A 20,647-nucleotide genomic window follows, 5' to 3' on the forward strand; every position below is an offset into this window, starting at 1 on the left:
AGAAGTACAATTTATCCCAAAAGTTACTCAAGTAGATGTAACGGAGTAAATGTAGCGCGTTACTACCCACCTCTGGTAACTAGTATATGATGCAGATTTCAACCATTGAAATACTTACCGGTAGTATAGTTGAAGACTTACGGTCATTAGAAAACACTTTCCGCCTTAAAGATCTAAAAAATATGATTTGGGAATGTCCGGGGGGCCAGATTGAAAAGCTTAACGGGAATAAGCGGTAGAAAATGGATGGATGGATGGATGGTCTAAATGGAGGTTCTGGCGCCCCCTGGTGTTGTAGATGTGAACCGGCGCTCCCTGTGTTTCAGCGTGGAGTGGCTGGTGGTGGACGAGTCGGACAAGCTCTTCGAGGACGGCAAGAACGGCTTCAGGGATCAGCTGGCCACCATCTTCCTGGCCTGCTCCGGCGCCAAGGTGCGCAGGGCATTCTTCAGCGCCACCTGTACGCCGGACGTGGAGCAGTGGTGTCGCCTGAACCTGGACAACCTGGTCTCTGTCAACGTCGGACCCAAGTAAGTTCAGCGCGGCGGCGGACACCACGTCGCCACGTCACTAAATCTTTCCCGTGGCAGGAACACGGCGGTGGAGTCGGTGGAACAGCAGCTGTTGTTCGTGGGGACGGAGGGCGGCAAGCTGGTGGCGGTGCGCGACATCATCAAAAAGGTTTGGACTCCCTGCCCAACGCCCAACGCCACCGACAATGACCCGTCACCTCGTTCTTCCCTCAGGGAGTCCTGCCTCCCGTCTTGGTGTTCGTTCAGTCCATCGAGCGCGCGCGCGAGCTTTTCCACGAGCTGGTCTACGAGGGCATCAACGTGGACGTGATCCACGCCGACCGCACGCAGCAGCAAGTACGACGAGTGTGGTCGACTGCCACAGAAAACTACAAAAAATGCTAACCCTCTTCTTTTGTGCTGTAGCGGGACAACGTGGTCCAGAGCTTCCGCAGCGGAAAGATCTGGGTGCTGATCTGCACGGCGCTGCTGGCTCGTGGAATCGACTTCAAAGGAGTCAACCTGGTGCTCAACTACGACTTCCCCGCCAGCGCCGTGGAATACATCCACAGAATAGGTCAGCTGTCTTTTTCCGGCATAAAAATGGCTAAATGAAGTAAAAAATATCAATACTACAGTAGTATTGGTCACTAGACCAGACCAAAACAATCAGACCAGGCTGTTTAGCATCGTAGCTTTTGATTGGCTCAGGCTTAGGCAGCATTGCTAACATTAGCATGCTAACTTTTTTGAAGCCAAATGCCTCACTCATATAACTTGGTACTTCACACATGCTAACTGTAAGCATGCTAACAAAATGTGTCAACCTTTTTAGCCAATTTTGCAGCCAAACACTTGAGAGTCATGTGACTTGGTACTTGACGCATGCTAACTGTAAGCATGCTAACCTTTTTAGCCAATTTTCAAGCGGAACACCTCATAGGCATATAACTAGGTACCTGACACAGGTTAACATTAAGCATGCTAACTTTATTTAGCTAATTTTGCATGAGTACGCTTCCTAGTCATATGATTTAGTACTTGGCGCATGCTAACGTTAGCATTTAAGTTCAAAATGTGGATATTTTGTCAGAAAGTGTCCCCCCCCCCAAGGTTATATTCCTCGGAGACTATGTTTACTTAATAAAAGTAAACACATGGGCACTGTCAATAAATTCATTATTCTGCCCTTGCTACTTCTTTCCAGCGTGTGCAGCTAGACAGATAGTTAACAGTATAAAGAAACAGAAGCTCCAGAAGTTTTGTTGAGGATTGATGTTCCTTCTTTTTTAATTATTCTCTTTCCTCAGTTTTATTTATTTCCACTTCTTCCTTATTTAGGTTTGCAAGACCGAAAATACAAACATAAAGTAAACACTGCAAAAGTATAACATCAATTTTGTATTTCACATAAATAAAATAGGTTTGGGGTTAAACACAATACACTCCAGATGTTTTACACATGTAGAAATTAAACATTATCTACATTAAACCTCTGGTGTAGCGTTATCGCCCTCTCCTGGTCAAATTTAGCGCTACATGTATTAAATGAGCCAAAGTTTTATCATCACATTTCTGAGTCTTATTTGCAAGTATGACAATAGGTTGCACTTGCAATTCCAAGACGTTAGATGGCAGTAGTGTGTAGTTTATGCTGTGTTTGCTAGTCAGTACAGTCTTAGCTGAATCTAGTCTTTTGTTGCGCCCTAAAACGTGTTAGTACTGTAAGCATTCTTATTACCAGTGATGGGCAAGCTACTTGGAAAATGTAGTAAGCTAAGCTCCAAGTCACTCCCGATTAAATGTAGCTGATTGTAGCAAGCTACACGGTAAAAGTAGTTTCCTATATTTAAGGGTATTTCTATCTGTGGGCCCACATGTATAATATCAATGTTTATGTAACTGAGAGTGCACGAATATCACTATTAACTATCTGTCATTTAGCTGGGGACATACAATGACCTCTAGGGTCATTTTTTTCCTTGAAAATCTTTTTCTACCTTGAAAATCAACTTTTACCTTGAAATTCAATGTTTACCTTGAAATTTAGTTTCTACCTTCAACATTTTTTATTATCTTGAAATTTAGTTTTTACCTTGAAAATCAGTTTTTGCCTTGAATTTCAACTTTTACCTTGAAAATCATTTTTTACCTTGAAAATATTTTTTTACCTTGAAAATCAGTTTTTACCTTGAAAATCAAGTTTTACCTTGAAAATATTTTTTTTTACCTTGAAAATATTTTTTTTTTACCTTGAAAATATTTTTTTTTACCTTGAAAATATTTTTTTTTTTACCTTGAAAATCAAGTTTTACCTTGAAAATCAAGGTTTACCTTAAATTAACTTGTACCTTGAAAATCAGTTTTTACCTTGAAAATCAACTTTTACCTTGAAAATCTTTTTTTTTTGCTTTGAAAATCTTTTTTTTTACCTTGAAAATCAACTTTTACCTTGAAAATCAACTTTTACCTTGAAAGTCTTTTTTTTTTTACCTTGAAAATCTTTTTTTTACCTTGAAAATCAGTTTTTACCATGAAAATCAGTTTTTTACCTTGAAAATCAGTTTTTACCTTGAATATCGGTTTTACCTTGAATATCATTTTTTACCTTGAAAATCAGTTTTTACCTTGAAAATCAACTTTTACTTTGAAAATATTTTTTTACCTTGAAAATAATTTTTTTACCTTGAAAATCAACTTTTACTTTGAAAATAATTTTTTACCTTGAAAATCATCTTTTACCTTGAAAATATTTTTTTACCTTGAAAATATTTTTTTACCTAGAAAATCAGTCTTTACCTTGAAAATAAAGTTTTACCTAGAAAATAAAGTTTTACCTAGAAAATCCTTTTTTTTTTACCTTGAAAATCTTTTTTTTTACCTTGAAAATAAAGTTTTACCTTGAAAATTAAGTTTTACCTTGAAAATCAGTTTTTACCTTGAAAATCAACTTTTACCTTGAAAATCTTTTTTTTTACCATGAAAATCAATTTTTATCTTGAAAATCTTTTTTTTACCTTGAAAATCAGTTTTTACCTTGAATATCGGTTTTACCTTGAAAATCATTTTTTACCTTGAAAATCAACTTTTACTTTGAAAATATTTTTTTACCTTCAAAATCATTTTTTACCTTGAAAATCAACTTTTACTTTGAAAATATTTTTTTACCTTCAAAATCATTTTTTACCTTGAAAATAATTTTTTGCCTTGAAAATAATTTTTTACCTTGAAAATCAACTTTTACCTTGAAAATATTTTTTTTTGCCTTGAAAATATTTTTTTTTACCTTGAAAATCAACTTTTACCTTGAAAATCAAATTTTACCTTGAAAATATTTTTTTTTTACCCTGAAAATATTTTTTTTACCTTGAAAATCAGTTTTTACCTTGAAAATCATTTTTTTACCTTGAAAATCAGTTTTTACCTTGAATATCGGTTTTACCTTGAAAATAATTTTTTACCTTGAAAATCAGTTTTTACCTTGAAAATCAACTTTTACTTTGAAAATATTTTTTTACCTTGAAAATAATTTTTTTACCTTGAAAATCAACTTTTACTTTGAAAATAATTTTTTACCTTGAAAATCATCTTTTACCTTGAAAATCATTTTTTACCTTGAAAATATTTTTTTACCTAGAAAATCAGTTTTTACCTTGAAAATAAAGTTTTACCTTGAAAATCTTGTTTTTTACCTTGAAAATCTTTTTTTTTTACCTTGAAAATCAAGTTTTACCTTGAAAATTAAGTTTTACCTTGAAAATCAGTTTTTACCTTGAAAATCAACTTTTACCATGAAAATCTTTTTTTTTACCTTGAAAATCAGTTTTTACCTTGAAAATCAAGTTTTACCTTGAAAATCAACTTTTACCTTGAAAATCAGTTTTTACCTTGAAAATCAACTTTTACCTTGAAAATCTTTTTTTTTGCCTTGAAACTCTTTTTTTTGCCTTGAAAATCTTTTTTTACCTTGAAAATCAACTTTTACCTTGAAAATCAACTTTTACCTTGAAAATCTTTTTTTTACCTTGAAAATCAGTTTTTACCTTGAAAATCTTTTTTTTACCTTGAAAATCAGTTTTTACCTTGAAAATCAGTTTTTACTTTGAAAATCAGTTTTTACTTTGAAAATATTTTTTTTACCTTGAAAATATTTTTTTTACCTTGAAAATCAACTTTTACTTTGAAAATAATTTTTTACCTTGAAAATCATCTTTTACCTTGAAAATCAGTTTTTACCTTGAAAATAAAGTTTTACCTTGAAAATAAAGTTTTACCTTGAAAATCTTTTTTTTTACCTTGAAAATATTTTTTTTTTACCTTGAAAATCAAGTTTTACCTTGAAAATTAAGTTTTACCTTGAAAATCAACTTTTACCTTGAAAATCTTTTTTTTTACCTTGAAAATCAGTTTTTACCTTGAAAATCAGTTTTTGCCTTGAAAATCAACTTTTACCTTGAAAAATCAGTTTTTACCTTGAAATTTTGTTTTTACCTTGAAAATCATTTTTCTATTTAGTTTGCCTTTTCTTTGGCCCACTCCTATTATATTGGGCCAATGTCCGATTGAGACAGTCCTAAATATGGCGTGTAACGACGTTCTTTCAAACAGTCAAAAGTTTCATAAAACACGTGAGATGATTCTCTCTCTCTCTTCCTCAAGGTCGTACGGGTCGGGCTGGACGTCAAGGGAAGGCCATCACTCTCTTCACCGAGGACGACAAGCCGCTCATACGCAGGTACCACGCGCTCGGGAAAATACACCGAGGGTGTCCAAAGTGCACATTCTAAAATGACTATCACTGGGGAAAAAAACATAGAAAGTGAAATAAAAGAGCAAACGGAAGTGTAAGGAGAAAATGTTGACTCTAATAACACAAAGTTGCCATGCAGACTGTTAAAAGTAAGAATGATATAAATTGGAATTAAAAAAAATATGTATGACGTACCGTATTTTCCCAGACCATAGGGCGCACTGGATTATAAGGTGCACTGCCGATGAATGGTCTATTTTTTTAAAAATCTTTTTTCATATATAAGGCGCACCGGTTTATAGGGCGCATTAAAGGAGTCATATTATTATGATTTTTTTTCTAAATGTAAAAGACTTCCTTGTGGTCTACATAACATGTAATGGTGGTTCTTTGCTCAAAATGTTGCATAGATGATGTTTTACACATCATCTTCAAGCCGCTTTCTGACAGTCGCTTCAGGATGCGCCGTTTTGTGGGCGGTCTTATTTACGTCTTCTCCCAGTCATCTTTGTTGTCACGGTGTAGCGTGCAAGGACGGGGGTGGAAGATGTGTCAAAAGATGGAGCTAACTGTTTTAATGACATTCACACTTTACTTCAATCAATAACGCAGCAGCGTCTCCTCATCCGCCGGAAATGTTTTCCGTCCGGAACTCTCTAATAACTGAAGTTCCTTGGGTGAATAATGTAAACTCACTACACCGGTATGTTTTAGCGCTTCCATGGCGAGTTCACTGACAGATATAAGTAAGAACTTTACACTACTTTATATTAGAAATGGCAACAGCGAGAGGATGAATGTCCCATAACAAGAAGATAGAGAAAAAGAAGAAGCTTATCGACATTTTTCAGGACTTATGCAGATCCCAAATACAGATCAGCAGGTACCAGAAGGTAAGAAAAGTTGCTTTTGCATAATATTGCGAAACAAAACGCCAGATAATATGTCTTACCTTATACACACACACCATAATAATACTCCTATGTTTAATGCGCCGACAATCCATCAAGCGGTGCGGCTTCATAGCTTACCAAAGTCGTACTAAAAACATTTTGATAGATTTTTGAGCGCCGTGTGTAATGTTCTATATTTTCAATGGAACATATAAAATGTTGGTGCTGTTTACTTGAGTCATATTGCCATCATATTGCAGTCCACACGTATCTCTTATGTTTGACTGCCATTTACTGGTCACTAGTGATGGGTCCGGCAACACCGATGCATCGGCGCATGCGTCGAGCTCATAGAGCGAAACCCTGTGTCGGTGCGCGTACCGCTTTTAGAAAGTCACGTGACCGATCATGAGCTGTTTTGGTCACGTGACCGATACGCCAACTGTGTCGCACTGACGCCTCCTCTGTGCCCTGTGAGCGGCTCTTTTCTACAGCCGGAGAAATAATAACTAAGAAGAGAAATCGTCTAAAATGTAATACGTCGGAAAAACTTTTTTTTTTTTTTTTTTTAATAAAAATGTGTAAAAAAATAAAATTAAAACAATTCCCAGTCCACAATCATCCACAACACGTTCTCTTAGATTTCCATGTTATGATACATGTTCACATTATTTATTGACTGTATCTAAAAAAGATACAAATATATTTTTATTGAAATGAAGATATGAAATAATCCTAAATGAAATACAATGACTTGGTTTATATTATTGTATATACTAGGGCAGGGGTCACCAACGCGGTGCCCGCGGTCACCAGGTAGCCCGTAAGGACCAGATCAGTCGCCCGCTGGCCAGTTCTAAAAATAGCTCAAAGAGCAGCACTTACCAGTGAGCTGCCTCTATTTTTTAAATTGTATTTATTTACTAGCAAGCTGGTCTCGCTTTGCTCGACATTTTTAATTCTAAAAGAGACAAAACTCAAATAGAATTTGAAAATCCAAGAAAATATTTTAAAGACTTGGTCTTCACTTGGAATAAGCGGTAGAAAATGGATGGATGGATGGGTCTTCACTTGTTTAAATAAATTCATTTATTTTTTACTTTGCTTCTTATTACTTTTAGAAATACAATTTTAGAGAAAAAATACAACCTTAAAAATTATTTTAGGATTTTTAAACAAATATACCTTTTTACATTTTAAATTTCTTCCTCTTCTTTCCTGACAATTTAAATCAATGTTCAAGTAAAACATTTTTTTTTAATTGTAAAGAATAATAAATATTTTAGCTTCTGGTTTTTCGACAAAGAATATTTGTGAAATATTTCTTCAAACTTACTATGATTAAAATTCAAAAAAATTATTCTGGCAAATCTAGAAAATCTGTAGAATCAAATTTAAATCTTATTTCAAAGTATTTTGAATTTCTTTTAAAATTGTTGTTCTGGAAAATCTAGAAGAAATACTGATTTGTCTTTGTTAGAAATATAGCTTGGTCCAATTTGTTAAATATTCTAACAAAGTGCAGATTGGATTTTAACCAATTTAAAACATGTCATCAAAATTCTAAAATGTATCTTAATCAGGAAAAATGACTAATGATGTTCCATAAATTATTTTTTTAATTTTTTCAAAAAGATTCAAATTAGCTAGTTTTTCTCTTCTTTTTGTCGGTTGAATTTTGAATTTTAAAGAGTCGAAATTGAAGATAAACTATATTTCAAAATTTTATTAGAATTTTTTTCGTGTTTTCTCCTCTTTTAAACCGTTCAATTAAGTGTTTTTTTCATCATTTATTCTTTACAAAAAACCTTCCGTAAAAGGAAAAAAAAATGTACGATGGAATGACAGACAGAAATACCCATTTTTTTATATATATAAATGTATTTATTTAGCTATTCTTGTTTAAATCACACTTACGTGTAACTTACAAATGACAATATATTTATTTATTGAAGTGTGTATCAAACTGGTAGCCCTTCGCATTAATCAGTACCCAAGAAGTAGTTTTTGGTTTCAAAAAGGTTGGTGACCCCTGTACTAGGGCATCAAATCAGTGTCAGTTGAGTCGGTCCATAGGTTGCCTGTAGGGATTTTTAATGTCCAGCAGATGTCAGTATTTAGTGACACAGTATCGACACAGTATCAATACAGTTTTGCAATGTGTCCAAACGCTTCATGACGCCTCATCAACCCATCACTACTGGTCACACTAATCATTACACGGTGTACCAAATAAAATTGCTTTGAGGTTGGTAAGCAAAACCAGAATTATTCCGTACATTAGGCGCACCGGGTTAAAAGGCGCACTGTCGAGTTTTGAAGAAAATGAAAGGATTTTTAAGTGCGCCTTATAGTCCGGAAAATACGGTATTTTTCTCATATTTTTTTAACTTCTTGCTCAAAAATTAGTAATCAAATATTACAATTTTAAGAATTTTTGCGGGGAAATATTACATATTTTTTGCCACAAAAAACAAAAATGGCATAAAACACTTAAGTTGAATAAATTAAATTTAAAAAAGAGATGATAATATAAGAGCTATTTTTTTCACATTTGTATGGCTGAGGTGCCTCCGGGAGCTTTAAAGGTTTTAAAAAAAAAAACATCCATATATTGTAGTGGTTTTGAAAATGAATATCAAAATATCAGTGTGCAGCCTTCAGTTAAAAAACACCCTGCAATATGTCGTGTAATAAATTCATCAAATTCAAAATGGATCATTTTTGACGTTTGCTGACAGCATCGCTAAAATCATCAAACAAGCCGGCTGTCCGGTGCCAGACTACATGATGGGCTTCAAGAAGTTACACAGGTACTACTACTACTACCACTAGTACTTATTGTATTCCACTTTGAAGGTAATCACCTTGTTTTGCTGTTTAGCAAAATGAAGAGGAGGCTTACGAAGAAACCCCCAGAGAGGAGCAGCATTTCCACCACGCCTCGCATCCTCATGAAGAACGCGCCAAAGTCCAAACCAGCAAAGAAAGCAGCCGGCGGGACTCAAGCAGCAAAAGCGCCACAAAACACTGCGGGGAAGCAAAAGAGGAAGGGGAAAAAAAAGAAAGAAAAGGGAGAACGTGTGGAAAAAGCTGCAAACGCCGCCACAGGAATCAAAGTGAACAAGCTCGGTGAGAAGAAATAAAAGTGACTTTATAAAACAAACGCACTAAACATTTGTCATCTCTGCAGGAAAGAAGAAGAAAGGTCAAGCGGAGGACAAAATAAAATAGTCTGAGAAGACAGACGAGGACTTTACAAAAGGTTTTTCTATCCATATTTGATCTTTGAAGAATAAACTTTATATTCCAATGTTGATATTTCTGTCAATAAAGACCAGAAGCATATTATTAGTGCACCTAATATTAAACGTAATGTCGTCACTTTTTCAGATAAATCGCCAATTTTAAGCAATTAAATGACTACCGTATTTTCCGCACCATAAGGCGCCCTGGGTTATAAGCCGCGCCTTCAATGAACGGCATATTTCAAAACTTTGTCCACCTATAAGCCGCCCCGTGTTATAAGCCGCATCTAACTGCGCTAAAGGAATGTCAAAAAAACAGTCAGATAGGTCAGTCAAACTTTAATAACATATTAAAAACCAGCGTTCTAACAACTCTGTTCACTCCCAAAATGTACGCAAATGTGCAATCACAAACATACGTATATCAACATGGACAGAGCTGCGTGAAAAAAGCCACCCGGCCTCTTCGCGTAAACTTCCCTTAACCACTCGCTCATCTTTTCTTCATCCATCCATCCCTTCGAGTTAGCTTTTATGATGACGCCGGCTGGAAAGGTCTCTTTTGGCAAGGTCTTCCTTTTGAATATCACCATGGGTGGAAGTTTCTGGCCATTAGCATGGCAAGCTAGAACCACAGTGAAGGATGACTTCTCATTCCCTGTGATGCGAATATTCACCGTACGTGCTCCCGTTGTATCCACAGTGCGGTTTACAGGAATATCAAAAGTCAGTGGAACCTCGTCCATGTTGATAATGTTCTCTGGCCGGATCTTTTTTTCAGCTATCTTGTTTTTACAATATGCACGGAAAGTAGCCAGCTTTTCTTGAAAGTCTTTAGGCAGTTGCTGTGAAATAGTAGTCCGTGTGCGGATGGAGAGATTGCGTCTTTTCATGAACCGGAAACCTGTCGCCATTTTGTGGTCTTTACAGATGTAAACACACAAAGGAAATGAAACGTAATATCCGCGCGCTTCTTCTTCTTCTTCTTCTACGCGGGCGGGTGGTTGCTTACAGTAGAAGAAGAAGCGCTTCCTCTTCTATGGGGGCGGGTGCTTACCTTGGCGGTTGCTTGCGTAGAAGAAGAAGCACTTCCTCTTCTACGGGGAAAAAAGATGGCGGCTGTTTACCGTAGTTGCGAGACCGAAACTTTATGAAAATGAATCTTAATATTAATCCATATATAAAGCGCACCGGGTTATAAGCCGCACTGTCAGCTTTTGAGTAAATTTGTGGTTTTTAGGTGCGGCTAATAGTGCGGAAAATACGGTAAATGCTTGTTTACACCAGGGCGGAGAGTCATACTGTCCCATTCGTCACGGTTTACCTAACACATGAGACGTGACGAATTGGGGGCTTTCGCCGCAAAACGTCAACAGAGTGTCGAATGTCTTGGAATGTGTTTTGTGGCGATTCCAACTTTGATCACGGCGTTAGTTGCTATGTTGTGTGGTGCTTTCCATAATTTTCAGCTAACTGCATTACAAAATGATTCCCTAGAAAATGGGTCATTATCAATCTCTTCCCTACCATAAAAATATTACACGTTTTTTTAAATGTATTAATATTCTCTGATGTGTCTTTCTTCATTTAGACCAGGGGTCGGCAACCCAAAATGTTGAAAGAGCCATATTGGACCAAAAATACAAAAACAAATCTGTCTGGAGCCGTAAAAAAATAAAAGCCATATTACATACAGATAGTCTGTCATGAGATATAAATTGAATTAAGAGGACTTAAAGGAAACTAAATGACCTCAAATATAGCTACAAATGAGGCATAATGATGCAATATGTACATATAGCTAGCCTAAATAACATGTTAGCATCGATTAGCTTGCAGTCATGCAGTGACCAAATATGTTTGATTAGCACTCCACACAAGTCAATAACATCAACGAAACTCACCTTTGTGCATTCATGCACAACGTTAAAAGTTTGGTGGACAAAATGAGACAGAAAAAGAAGTGGCATAAAACACGTCCCCGAAAGTCGGAGAAAGTTATATATGTAAACAAACTACGGTGAGTTCAAGGACCGCCAAAATTAGTAGGACAAAACGGTGCTCGCCAAATACTCGAATCAGTGAAGCATGTTTAATATAAACAATGTGATTTATAACAATTAGGGAGGTTTGTGTCATGTTTGTCCTCCTACAGAAACCATATTAAAACAAAAAATATATTTTTTCCCCCCCTCATCTTTTTCCATTTTTCATACATTTTTGAAAAAGCTCCAGAGAGCCACTAGGGCGGCGCTAAAGACTCTAGAGCCGCGGGTTGCCGACCCCTGATTTAGACCAATGCTTCTCTAACTTTTTTTTTTGCAAAATCCCACTTCAGAAAACACTCGGCTCTCCAAATCCCAGGATTATTAATGGCCAACACTGAAAAACAGTAGGCCTAAGTAGTCATTAAAAACATGGCAGAGGTTAAGTATATTTCATAAGTTTGGGCACTGTAACATTACACACCATTTGAACAGTAACACTGTTTTGAATATAGGAAATAAAACACTGTACTTGAATAATGAATGACATGGTGTACTTGACTCATGTTTTTGCAGCTACTATTATTGCTATGATAAATACCAAAATATAAATACTAAACGTGTGTTTATAATCTCCAGGACGTTTTATTTTCCAGTCTGTGGAACGCTCTCCCTGACCACCTGAGGGCACCACAGACTGTGGATGCTTTTAAAAAAAGGCTTAAAAGCCCATCTTTTTAAAAAAAAGCTTCTTTTTTTTTTTAGATATATGCATACTAGTTATAGCTATTTGGCTGTTCTAGTTTTTATTTGTATTTATTTCTTTATTATCTTTTTATTTATTTTTATTTTTTTAATACACTGTAGCACTTTGAGATTGTTTACTCAATACAAAGTGTTTTTTAAAAATAAAATCTATTATTATTATTATTATGAATAAAGAGTGTACCCCGCCTTCCGCCCGATTGTAGCTGAGATAGGCTCCAGCGCCCCCCGCGACCCCAAAAGGGAATAAGCGGTAGAAAATGGATGGATGGATGGATGAATAAAGTGCGCAAATGTTTACCAAATACAGTCAAAAGTCTGTTTCAGTCATGCGTGTGGAAGGTGATCCAATGAGAAATGTTTCATTGCTCAAAATTGATGAGCATACAGATAAATATGAATAGGTCTGGACCACGCCCCTTTCACTTTTGACCTACGGTGAGCGAGTGGGGTCAAAGTCAGGTCATTCCGTGCTCGTAGAAGGCATTAAAATTAAATGACAAAAGTTAAAAAGTTAAAGTTAAAGTACCAATGATTGTCACACACACACTAGGTGTGGCGAGATTATTCTCTGCATTTGACCCATCACCCTTGATCACCCCCTGGGAGGTGAGGGGAGCAGTGGGCAGCAGCGGTGGCCGCGCCCGGGAATCATTTTGGTGATTTAACCCCCAATTCCAACCCTTGATGCTGAGTGCCAAGCAGGGAGGTAATGGGTCCCATTTTTATAGTCTTTGGTATGACTCGAAACATGCCTGCAAAAATGTTTGAATAAAACTAAGACACTGGAAATAATTGTTCGCTCATGATAATAATATGCGTGTTCGGACGTTAACAGTAAAATAAACCGCATTAAAATCGGTCGAGAAATAAGCACTTTATGATTTATTTTCAGTATTCAAGTATTGTTCTTGATGGGAACTTGGCCCTGACCAAGATGGCCGCCACGTAGACGACCCGATTAGTGCACGCATGCGCGAAGGTATGTCACTTCCTGTCAACTTGTTTTACAGCCGGTTTGTTCGTGCACGTCGTGACTGTTACCATAGTTTTTTGTGATCTTTATTCCAGTAACAATGTAAAAAAAAACGTTATTTAGATGACAGGTTTATTTTAAACCATACAGATCTGGAAAAAAAACCTGAACCAATATGTTCAGAGCCTTAAAATGTAAAGACATTTATCTTTTGTATTACTTTATTTACATCAAATACATGAATATACAATAATTACAATTAAAATATGGTAATTGGTGTTAGGAAGCAGATATAGATTTAAAATAAGTGCCTCGTTTAAAAAGAAAAAGAAAAAAAAAATCGTTGGCTCTGGTCGTTAGGACTCAATGTCGCCCCCGTGTGTCTTTTGTCAGCAATGACAGAAGAATGAAAGCGTTTGAAATTGTGGCGATAATACGCACTGTTTTTTTTTTGTATCAGTTGTTAATTTTTATATTCTTGTTTTATTTTACTACTACGTAAGCTATTATTTTATACAAAACGGCAATAAAACATTCAGCGCTTTTGCAGAACCGATTGGGTTTTTTTTTTCCACGCCATGTTGCCGCACAAAGTATCGCGATACTTCCGCGGGAGCAACGCGCCCATGCGTTATAGCCCAGGAAACCCCGTATCGTCCTCCTTTCCCAACATGGCACCGAAGGCGAAGAAAGAAGGTAACGTGTACCTTCAAACATTTACTGCTCAAAATGAACAAAACACACGTTTATAGCGTGGTCAGACGCTCATATAAGAATGATTAAATGCAATTATTTAATAGTCCAGGCTTGTTTTCGGAGTATTGTCCGCTTAAGTTGAGAAAACACGCTGGCGAGTGGACCGGCGTGTGTGTATTTAATGCTAATGCTAAGCTAATGCTAATATAATGTTCGCGTTTTAAACCATTACAAGATTAATGTAACTTGTAAGACCGTAACACAACATTTAAGTGTTTATATTAGCTGGAATAAGCTGCTGATGTTTAGCAGCTCTGTATAATAGTTGAAGAGTGAAACATCTCTTAAATGTACGCTAACTAGCTAGCGTCGCCGTCATGTGGTAAATAAAAGCAGTTGAAAGGGACAAGCGGCATAAAATGGACGGATGTCACTCATTATTCGACACTTGGAGATAACTTGTCTGTAGATGAACCCAGTTCGTCATAGTTATGAATCTTAGTGATGTGCGATACCACTTATCTTCTTTCTGAGCCGATACCAAGTAAGATCCACACGTTATGTGGTCGTACAAAGTAGTGTATTTACTATTGCTTCTTCTGGGGACTCATCTACAAACCAAATATAATCACGGGGTGAAACAAATGATGATGTTATTCTGCACTTATATCCAACTCTGTTGTTAGTGACTCCAAATAGCCTAGAATAGAATATAAAGTACTTTATCGACGCCTGGGGGAAATTCAGCACCACAGTTCGCTTACAATAGACAATAAACACTTAAGTATTTTTTACATGTGAACAATATAAATAGTCTATTACACAGCATTATTCACATGTGAATAACACAAATACAGTATTATACAGCATTATACACATGTGAATAACATAAATACAGTCTGTTATACAGCATTATTCACATGTGTAATATAGTCTATTTTTCAGCATTATTCACATGTGAATAACATAAATACAGTATTATTCACATGTAAATAATATAAATACAGTATTATACAGCATCATTCACATGTGAATAATATAGTCTATTGTACAGCATTACTGCGATGAGGTGGCGACTTGTCCAGGGTGTACCCCGCCTTCCGCCCGATTGTAGCTGAGATAGGCTCCAGCGCCCCCCGCGACCCCAAAAGGGAATAAGCGGTAGAAAATGGATGGATGGATGTACAGCATTATTCACATGTGATTAATATAAATAGTCTATTATACAGCATTATTCACATGTGAATAAAATAAATACAGTCTATTATACAGCATTATTCACATGTGAATAATATAACTACAGTATTATATAGCATTATTCACATGTGAATAACATAAATACAGTCTATTATACAGCATTATTCACATGTGAATAATATAACTACAGTATTATATAGCATTATTCACATGTGAATAACATAAATACAGTCTATTATGCAGCATTATTCACATGTGAATAATATAATTATACAGCATTATTCACATGTGAATAACATAGTCTATTATACAGCATTATTCACATGTGAATAATATAAATACAGTCTATTATACAGCATTATTCACATGTGAATAACAGTCTATTATACAGCATTATTCACATGTGAATAAAATAAATACAGTATTATACAGCATTATTCACATGTGAATAATATAACTACAGTATTATATAACATTATTCACATGTGAATAACATAAATACAGTCAATTATACAGCATTATTCACATGTGAATAATATAATTATACAGCATTATTCACATGTGAATAACATACCGTATTTTCCGCACTATAAGGCGCACCTAAAAACCACAATTTTTCTCAAAAGCTGACAGTGCGCCTAATAACCCGGTGCGCTTTATTACGATTCATTTTCATAAAGTTTCGGTCTCGCAACTTCGGTAAACAGCCGCCATCTTTTTTCCCGGTAGAACAGGAAGCGCTTCTTCTTCTACGCAAGCAACCGCCAAGGAAAGCACCCGCCCCCATAGAACAGGAAGCGCTTCACCCGCCCCCATAGAACAGGAAGCGCTTCACCCGCCCCCGGAAGAAGAAGAAAAAACGCGCGGATATCACCGTACGTTTCATTTCCTGTTTACATCTGTAAAGACCACAAAATGGCTCCTACTAAACGATCCGGGTCATAAAAAGACGCAATCTCTCCATCCGCACACGGATTACTACCGTATTTCACAGCAACTGAACCGCACTGTGGAACGGGAGCACGTACGGTGAATATTCGCTCCACAGGGAATGAGAAGTCATCCTTCACTGTGGTTCTAGCTTGCCATGCTAACTTCCACTCATAGTGATATTCAAAAGGAAGACCTTGCCAAAAGAGACCTTTCCAGCCGGCGTCATCATAAAAGCTAACTCGAAGGGATGGATGGATGAAGAAAAGATGAGCGAGTGGTTAAGGGAAGTTTACGCGAAGCGGCCGGGTGGCTTTTTTCACGCTGCTCCGTCCATGTTGATATATGACTCTATGCGCGCCCACATCACAGATGGTGTCAAAAAACAAGTGAAGCACACAAATACAACACTCGCCGTCATTCCGGGTGGATTAACCAAAGAACTCCAACCGCTGGATATTGGTGTCAACAGGGCATTCAAATCACGACTGCGAACTGCGTGGGAAAAATGGATGACCGAAGGCGAACACACCTTCACTAAGACGGGCAGACAACGCCGGACAACATACGCCAACATCTGCCAGTGGATTGTAAATGCCTGGGCAGATATTTCTGTCACAACTGTGGTCCGAGCTTTCCGGAAGGCAGGATTCACAGAACTGCTGCACAACAACAGCGACACTGAATCCGATGATTTCGAAGAGACGGAGCCCGCCATTTTGGAAGCCACGCTAGCGCAACTTTTCAATTCGGACACCGAAGACGAAGAATTCGAAGGATTTACCGGTACGAATGAAGAATAACTTCAGAAAGTGAGCGCTATGTTTATTTTGTGTGTTGTGTGTTGTGACATTAACGTTCGAGCAACATTACCGGTATGTTGCTATTGCTCTACACCATTTTGAATTTTACTATGTTTGTGATTGCACATTTGTACATTTTGGGACAGAGTTGTTAGAACGCTGGTTTTCAATATATTATTAAAGTTTGACTGAACTATCTGACTGTTTTTTTGACATTCACTTTAGCGCAGCGTTTTTTTGACATTCACTTTAGCGCAGCGTAGGCGCGGCTTTTAGTCCGGGGCGGCTTATTGGTGGACAAAATTATGAAATATGTAATTCATAGAAGGTGCGGCTAATAATCCGGTGCGCCTTATAGTGCGGAAAATACGGTAGTCTATTATACAGCATTATTCACATGTGAATAACATAAATACAGTCTATATACAGCATTATTCACATGTGAATAACAGTCTATTATACAGCATTATCCACGTGTGAATAACAAGTCTATTATACAGCATTACTCACATGTGAATAATATAAATACAGTCTATTATGCAGCATTAGTCACATGTGAATAACAGTCAATTATACAGCATTATTCACATGTGAATAATATAAATACAGTCTTTATACAGCATTATTCACATGTCAATAATATAAATACAGTCTATTATACAGCATTATTCATATGTGAATAACAGTCAATTATACAGCATTATTCACATGTGAATAATATAAATACAGTCAATTTTACAGCATTATTCACATGTGAATAATATAAATAGTCTATTATACAGCATTATTCACATGTGAATAATATAAATACAGTATTATACAGCATTATTCACATGTGAATAATATAAATACAGTCTTATACAGCATTATTCACATGTGAATAAAAGTCAATTATACAGCATTATTCACATGTGAATAATATAAATACAGTCAATTATACAGCATTATTCACATGTGAATAACAGTCAATTATACAGCATTATTCACATGTGAATAATATAAATACGGTCTATTATACAGCATTATTCACATGTGAATAGTATAAATACGGTCTATTATACAGCATTATTCACATGTGAATAATATAAATACAGTATTATACAGCATTATTCACATGTGAATAACATAAATACAGTCTATTATACAGCATTATTCACATGTGAATAATATAAATACAGTCAATTATACAGCATTATTCACATGTGAATAACATAAATACAGTCTATTATACAGCATTATTCACATGTGAATAATATAAATACAGTCTATTATACAGCATTATTCACATGTGAATAATATAAATACAGTCTATTATACAGCATTATTCACATGTGAATAATATAAATAGTCTATTATACAGCATTATTCACATGTGAATAATATAAATACAGTCTATTATACAGCATTATTCACATGTGAATAATATAAATACAGTCTATTATACAGCATTATTCACATGTGAATAATATAAATACAGTCTATTATACAGCATTATTCACATGTGAATAACATAAATACAGTCTATTATACAGCATTATTCACATGTAAATAATATAAATACAGTCTATTATACAGCATTATTCACATGTGAATAATATAAATACAGTCTATTATACAGCATTATTCACATGTGAATAACATAAATACAGTCTATTATACAGCATTATTCACATGGATAATGGATATTTCAGTAGTGATCTGCACATCACCAGTAAAAAATAGGTAATACTACTTCCAATGGTGTACTGATGTTTGTTTTGCTTGAATCCCAGCTGTCCCCGCCAAGACCGAGGCCAAGTCCAAGGCCCTGAAGGCCAAGAAGGCGGTGCTGAAAGGCGTCCACAGCCAGAAGAAGAAGAAGATTCGCACTTCTGCTACCTTCCGTCGACCCAAGACTCTTCATCTGCGCCGGCAGCCTAAGTACCCCCGCAAGAGTGCTCCTCGCAGGAACAAGTAAGACCCCCGTCCTGTCGCCATGACAACACTGTTGGTGCACGTGATGCTTCTCAGTGATCAAAGTATGACTCCAGTGATTCCTCATGTGTGACTACTGCTGTGTTAGAGGAGGTGACATCACACCACTCACTGCTGCCTTTTTGCTGCCAGGCTGGATCACTACGCCATCATCAAGTACCCCCTCACCACCGAGTCGGCCATGAAGAAGATCGAGGACAACAACACGCTGGTGTTCATCGTGGACGTCAAGGCCAACAAACACCAGATCAAACACGCCGTGCGCAAGTTGTACGACATCGACGTGGCCAAAGTCAACACCCTCATCAGGTATTCATTTTATTGTCTTAAGTGCAAAGTAAAAGCCATACAAGCTTTACAGAAAATCAACAAGTACGAACAAAGAAAGTATTTGATGAGGCACTTTTATTTTAGAGCACAATTTGTACACAAGTTATTCAAAGTGCTTTACAGATATTTAACATTAAAAAAGGTTCATAAACTACCGTATTTTCCGCACTATAAGGCGCATCGGATTATAAGGCGCATCGGATTATAAGGCGCACCTTCAATGAATGGCATATTTCAAAACTGTGTTCATATATAAGGCGCACCGGATTATAAGGCGCACCTATGTCAACAAAACAGTCAGATAGGTCAGTCAAACTTTATTAATAGATAACAAACCAGCGTTCTGACAACTCCGTTCACTCCCAAAATGAATAAACAGCTGATTTACTCGTGTTAAGTAAATCAAACGTGCAATCACAATATAGTAACACGTGAAATAGTGCAGAGCAATAACAATATATCAATAACTCAAACGTTAATGTCACACAACACAACACACTAAATAAAAATGTAAAGCTCACTTTATGAAGTTATAGCTCATTCACAAATCCCTCGAATTCTTCCTCTTCAGTGTCCGAATTAAACAATTGAGCGAATACGGCATCCGTCCGTCTCGTCGAAGTCGTCATTAATGGAGTCAGTGTCGTTGCCGTTTATTAGTTCAGTGACAATTCCTGCCTTCCTGAAAGCTCGGACCACAGATGAGACTGAATCAGCCCAGGCATTTACGATCCACTGGCAGATGTTGGCGTATGTCGTCTGGCGCTGTCTCCCTGTCTTGGTGAACGTCACGTGTGTTCGCCTTCTGTCATCCACTGTTCCCACGCAGTTAGCAGTCTAGCTTCGAATGCCCTGTTGACACCAATATCTAGCGGCTGGAGGTCTTTTGTCAATCCACCCGGAATGACGGCGAGTATTGAATTAAGCGCGTAAGCGTGTCTCTTAATGTGATGTTATGAGCTAGCAAATATAACAACTACACTACCCAGCATGCAACGATAGTGACGAGCATGCGCGGTAGCCCTGAGAAGCGTTGTTGTATGCTGGCAGTTAGAATGTGGTTATGAGCACGCTGTGAGTAAACGTTGAGAACTCAGTTAACACGCCTCGTCTGCATTATTTATAATTAGACAGACAACACACTTAATAGGAGCCATTTTGGGGTCTTTACATAAACACACAAATGGAAATGAAACGTCACATATCCCAGCATGCACCGCGTGCTTCTTCTTCTACGGGGAAAAAAGATGGCGGCTGTTTACCGTAGTTGCGAGACCGAAACTTTATGAAAATTAATATTAATATTAACCCATATATAAGGCGCACCGGATTATAAAGCGCACTGTCAGCTTTTGAGAAAATGTATGGTTTTTAGGTGCGCCTTATAGTGCGGAAAATACGGTACTTTTAGTCCGAATTGTCCCAAGACTTTTGTCTAGTGTACCTACCTTGTCTGCATTGTGTGGGCACGCTGGTGCTTCCTGCTTTTAAGCAGCCTTCTTGAAAAAATAGCAGCATCAGCGCAGCGGCTCTTTGAAGGCTCATAAAATCAAAACCGGAGCCGGTATTAAAACTCTTTCGATAACTT

The 20,647-nt window shown here is 36.8% G+C and overlaps 2 protein-coding genes across 3 annotated transcripts in view; both read left to right on the forward strand.

Annotated features, from left to right (window-relative positions):
- Window positions 1-9,472, forward strand: part of ddx52 (DEAD (Asp-Glu-Ala-Asp) box polypeptide 52) — a 33,301-nt gene extending 23,829 nt beyond the window's left edge. For both annotated transcript variants that reach the window (XM_061961658.1, XM_061961659.1), the window contains exons 8-15: window positions 327-530; window positions 591-681; window positions 747-869; window positions 939-1,089; window positions 5,172-5,247; window positions 8,897-8,968; window positions 9,040-9,287; window positions 9,349-9,472. In XM_061961658.1, coding sequence (XP_061817642.1) covers window positions 327-530; window positions 591-681; window positions 747-869; window positions 939-1,089; window positions 5,172-5,247; window positions 8,897-8,968; window positions 9,040-9,287; window positions 9,349-9,389 — 1,006 coding nt within the window. In that variant the 3' untranslated portion in view covers window positions 9,390-9,472. The remainder of the gene's footprint in view (window positions 1-326; window positions 531-590; window positions 682-746; window positions 870-938; window positions 1,090-5,171; window positions 5,248-8,896; window positions 8,969-9,039; window positions 9,288-9,348) is intronic.
- A 4,200-nt stretch (window positions 9,473-13,672) lies between these two features.
- rpl23a (ribosomal protein L23a) overlaps window positions 13,673-20,647 on the forward strand; it is an 8,356-nt gene continuing 1,381 nt past the window's right edge. The window contains exons 1-3 of the mRNA XM_061962882.1: window positions 13,673-13,825; window positions 18,528-18,708; window positions 18,862-19,038. Coding sequence (XP_061818866.1) covers window positions 13,708-13,825; window positions 18,528-18,708; window positions 18,862-19,038 — 476 coding nt within the window. The 5' untranslated portion in view covers window positions 13,673-13,707. The remainder of the gene's footprint in view (window positions 13,826-18,527; window positions 18,709-18,861; window positions 19,039-20,647) is intronic.

Source organism: Nerophis lumbriciformis, linkage group LG09, assembly GCF_033978685.3.
Source record: "Nerophis lumbriciformis linkage group LG09, RoL_Nlum_v2.1, whole genome shotgun sequence".
Taxonomy (NCBI): domain Eukaryota; kingdom Metazoa; phylum Chordata; class Actinopteri; order Syngnathiformes; family Syngnathidae; genus Nerophis; species Nerophis lumbriciformis.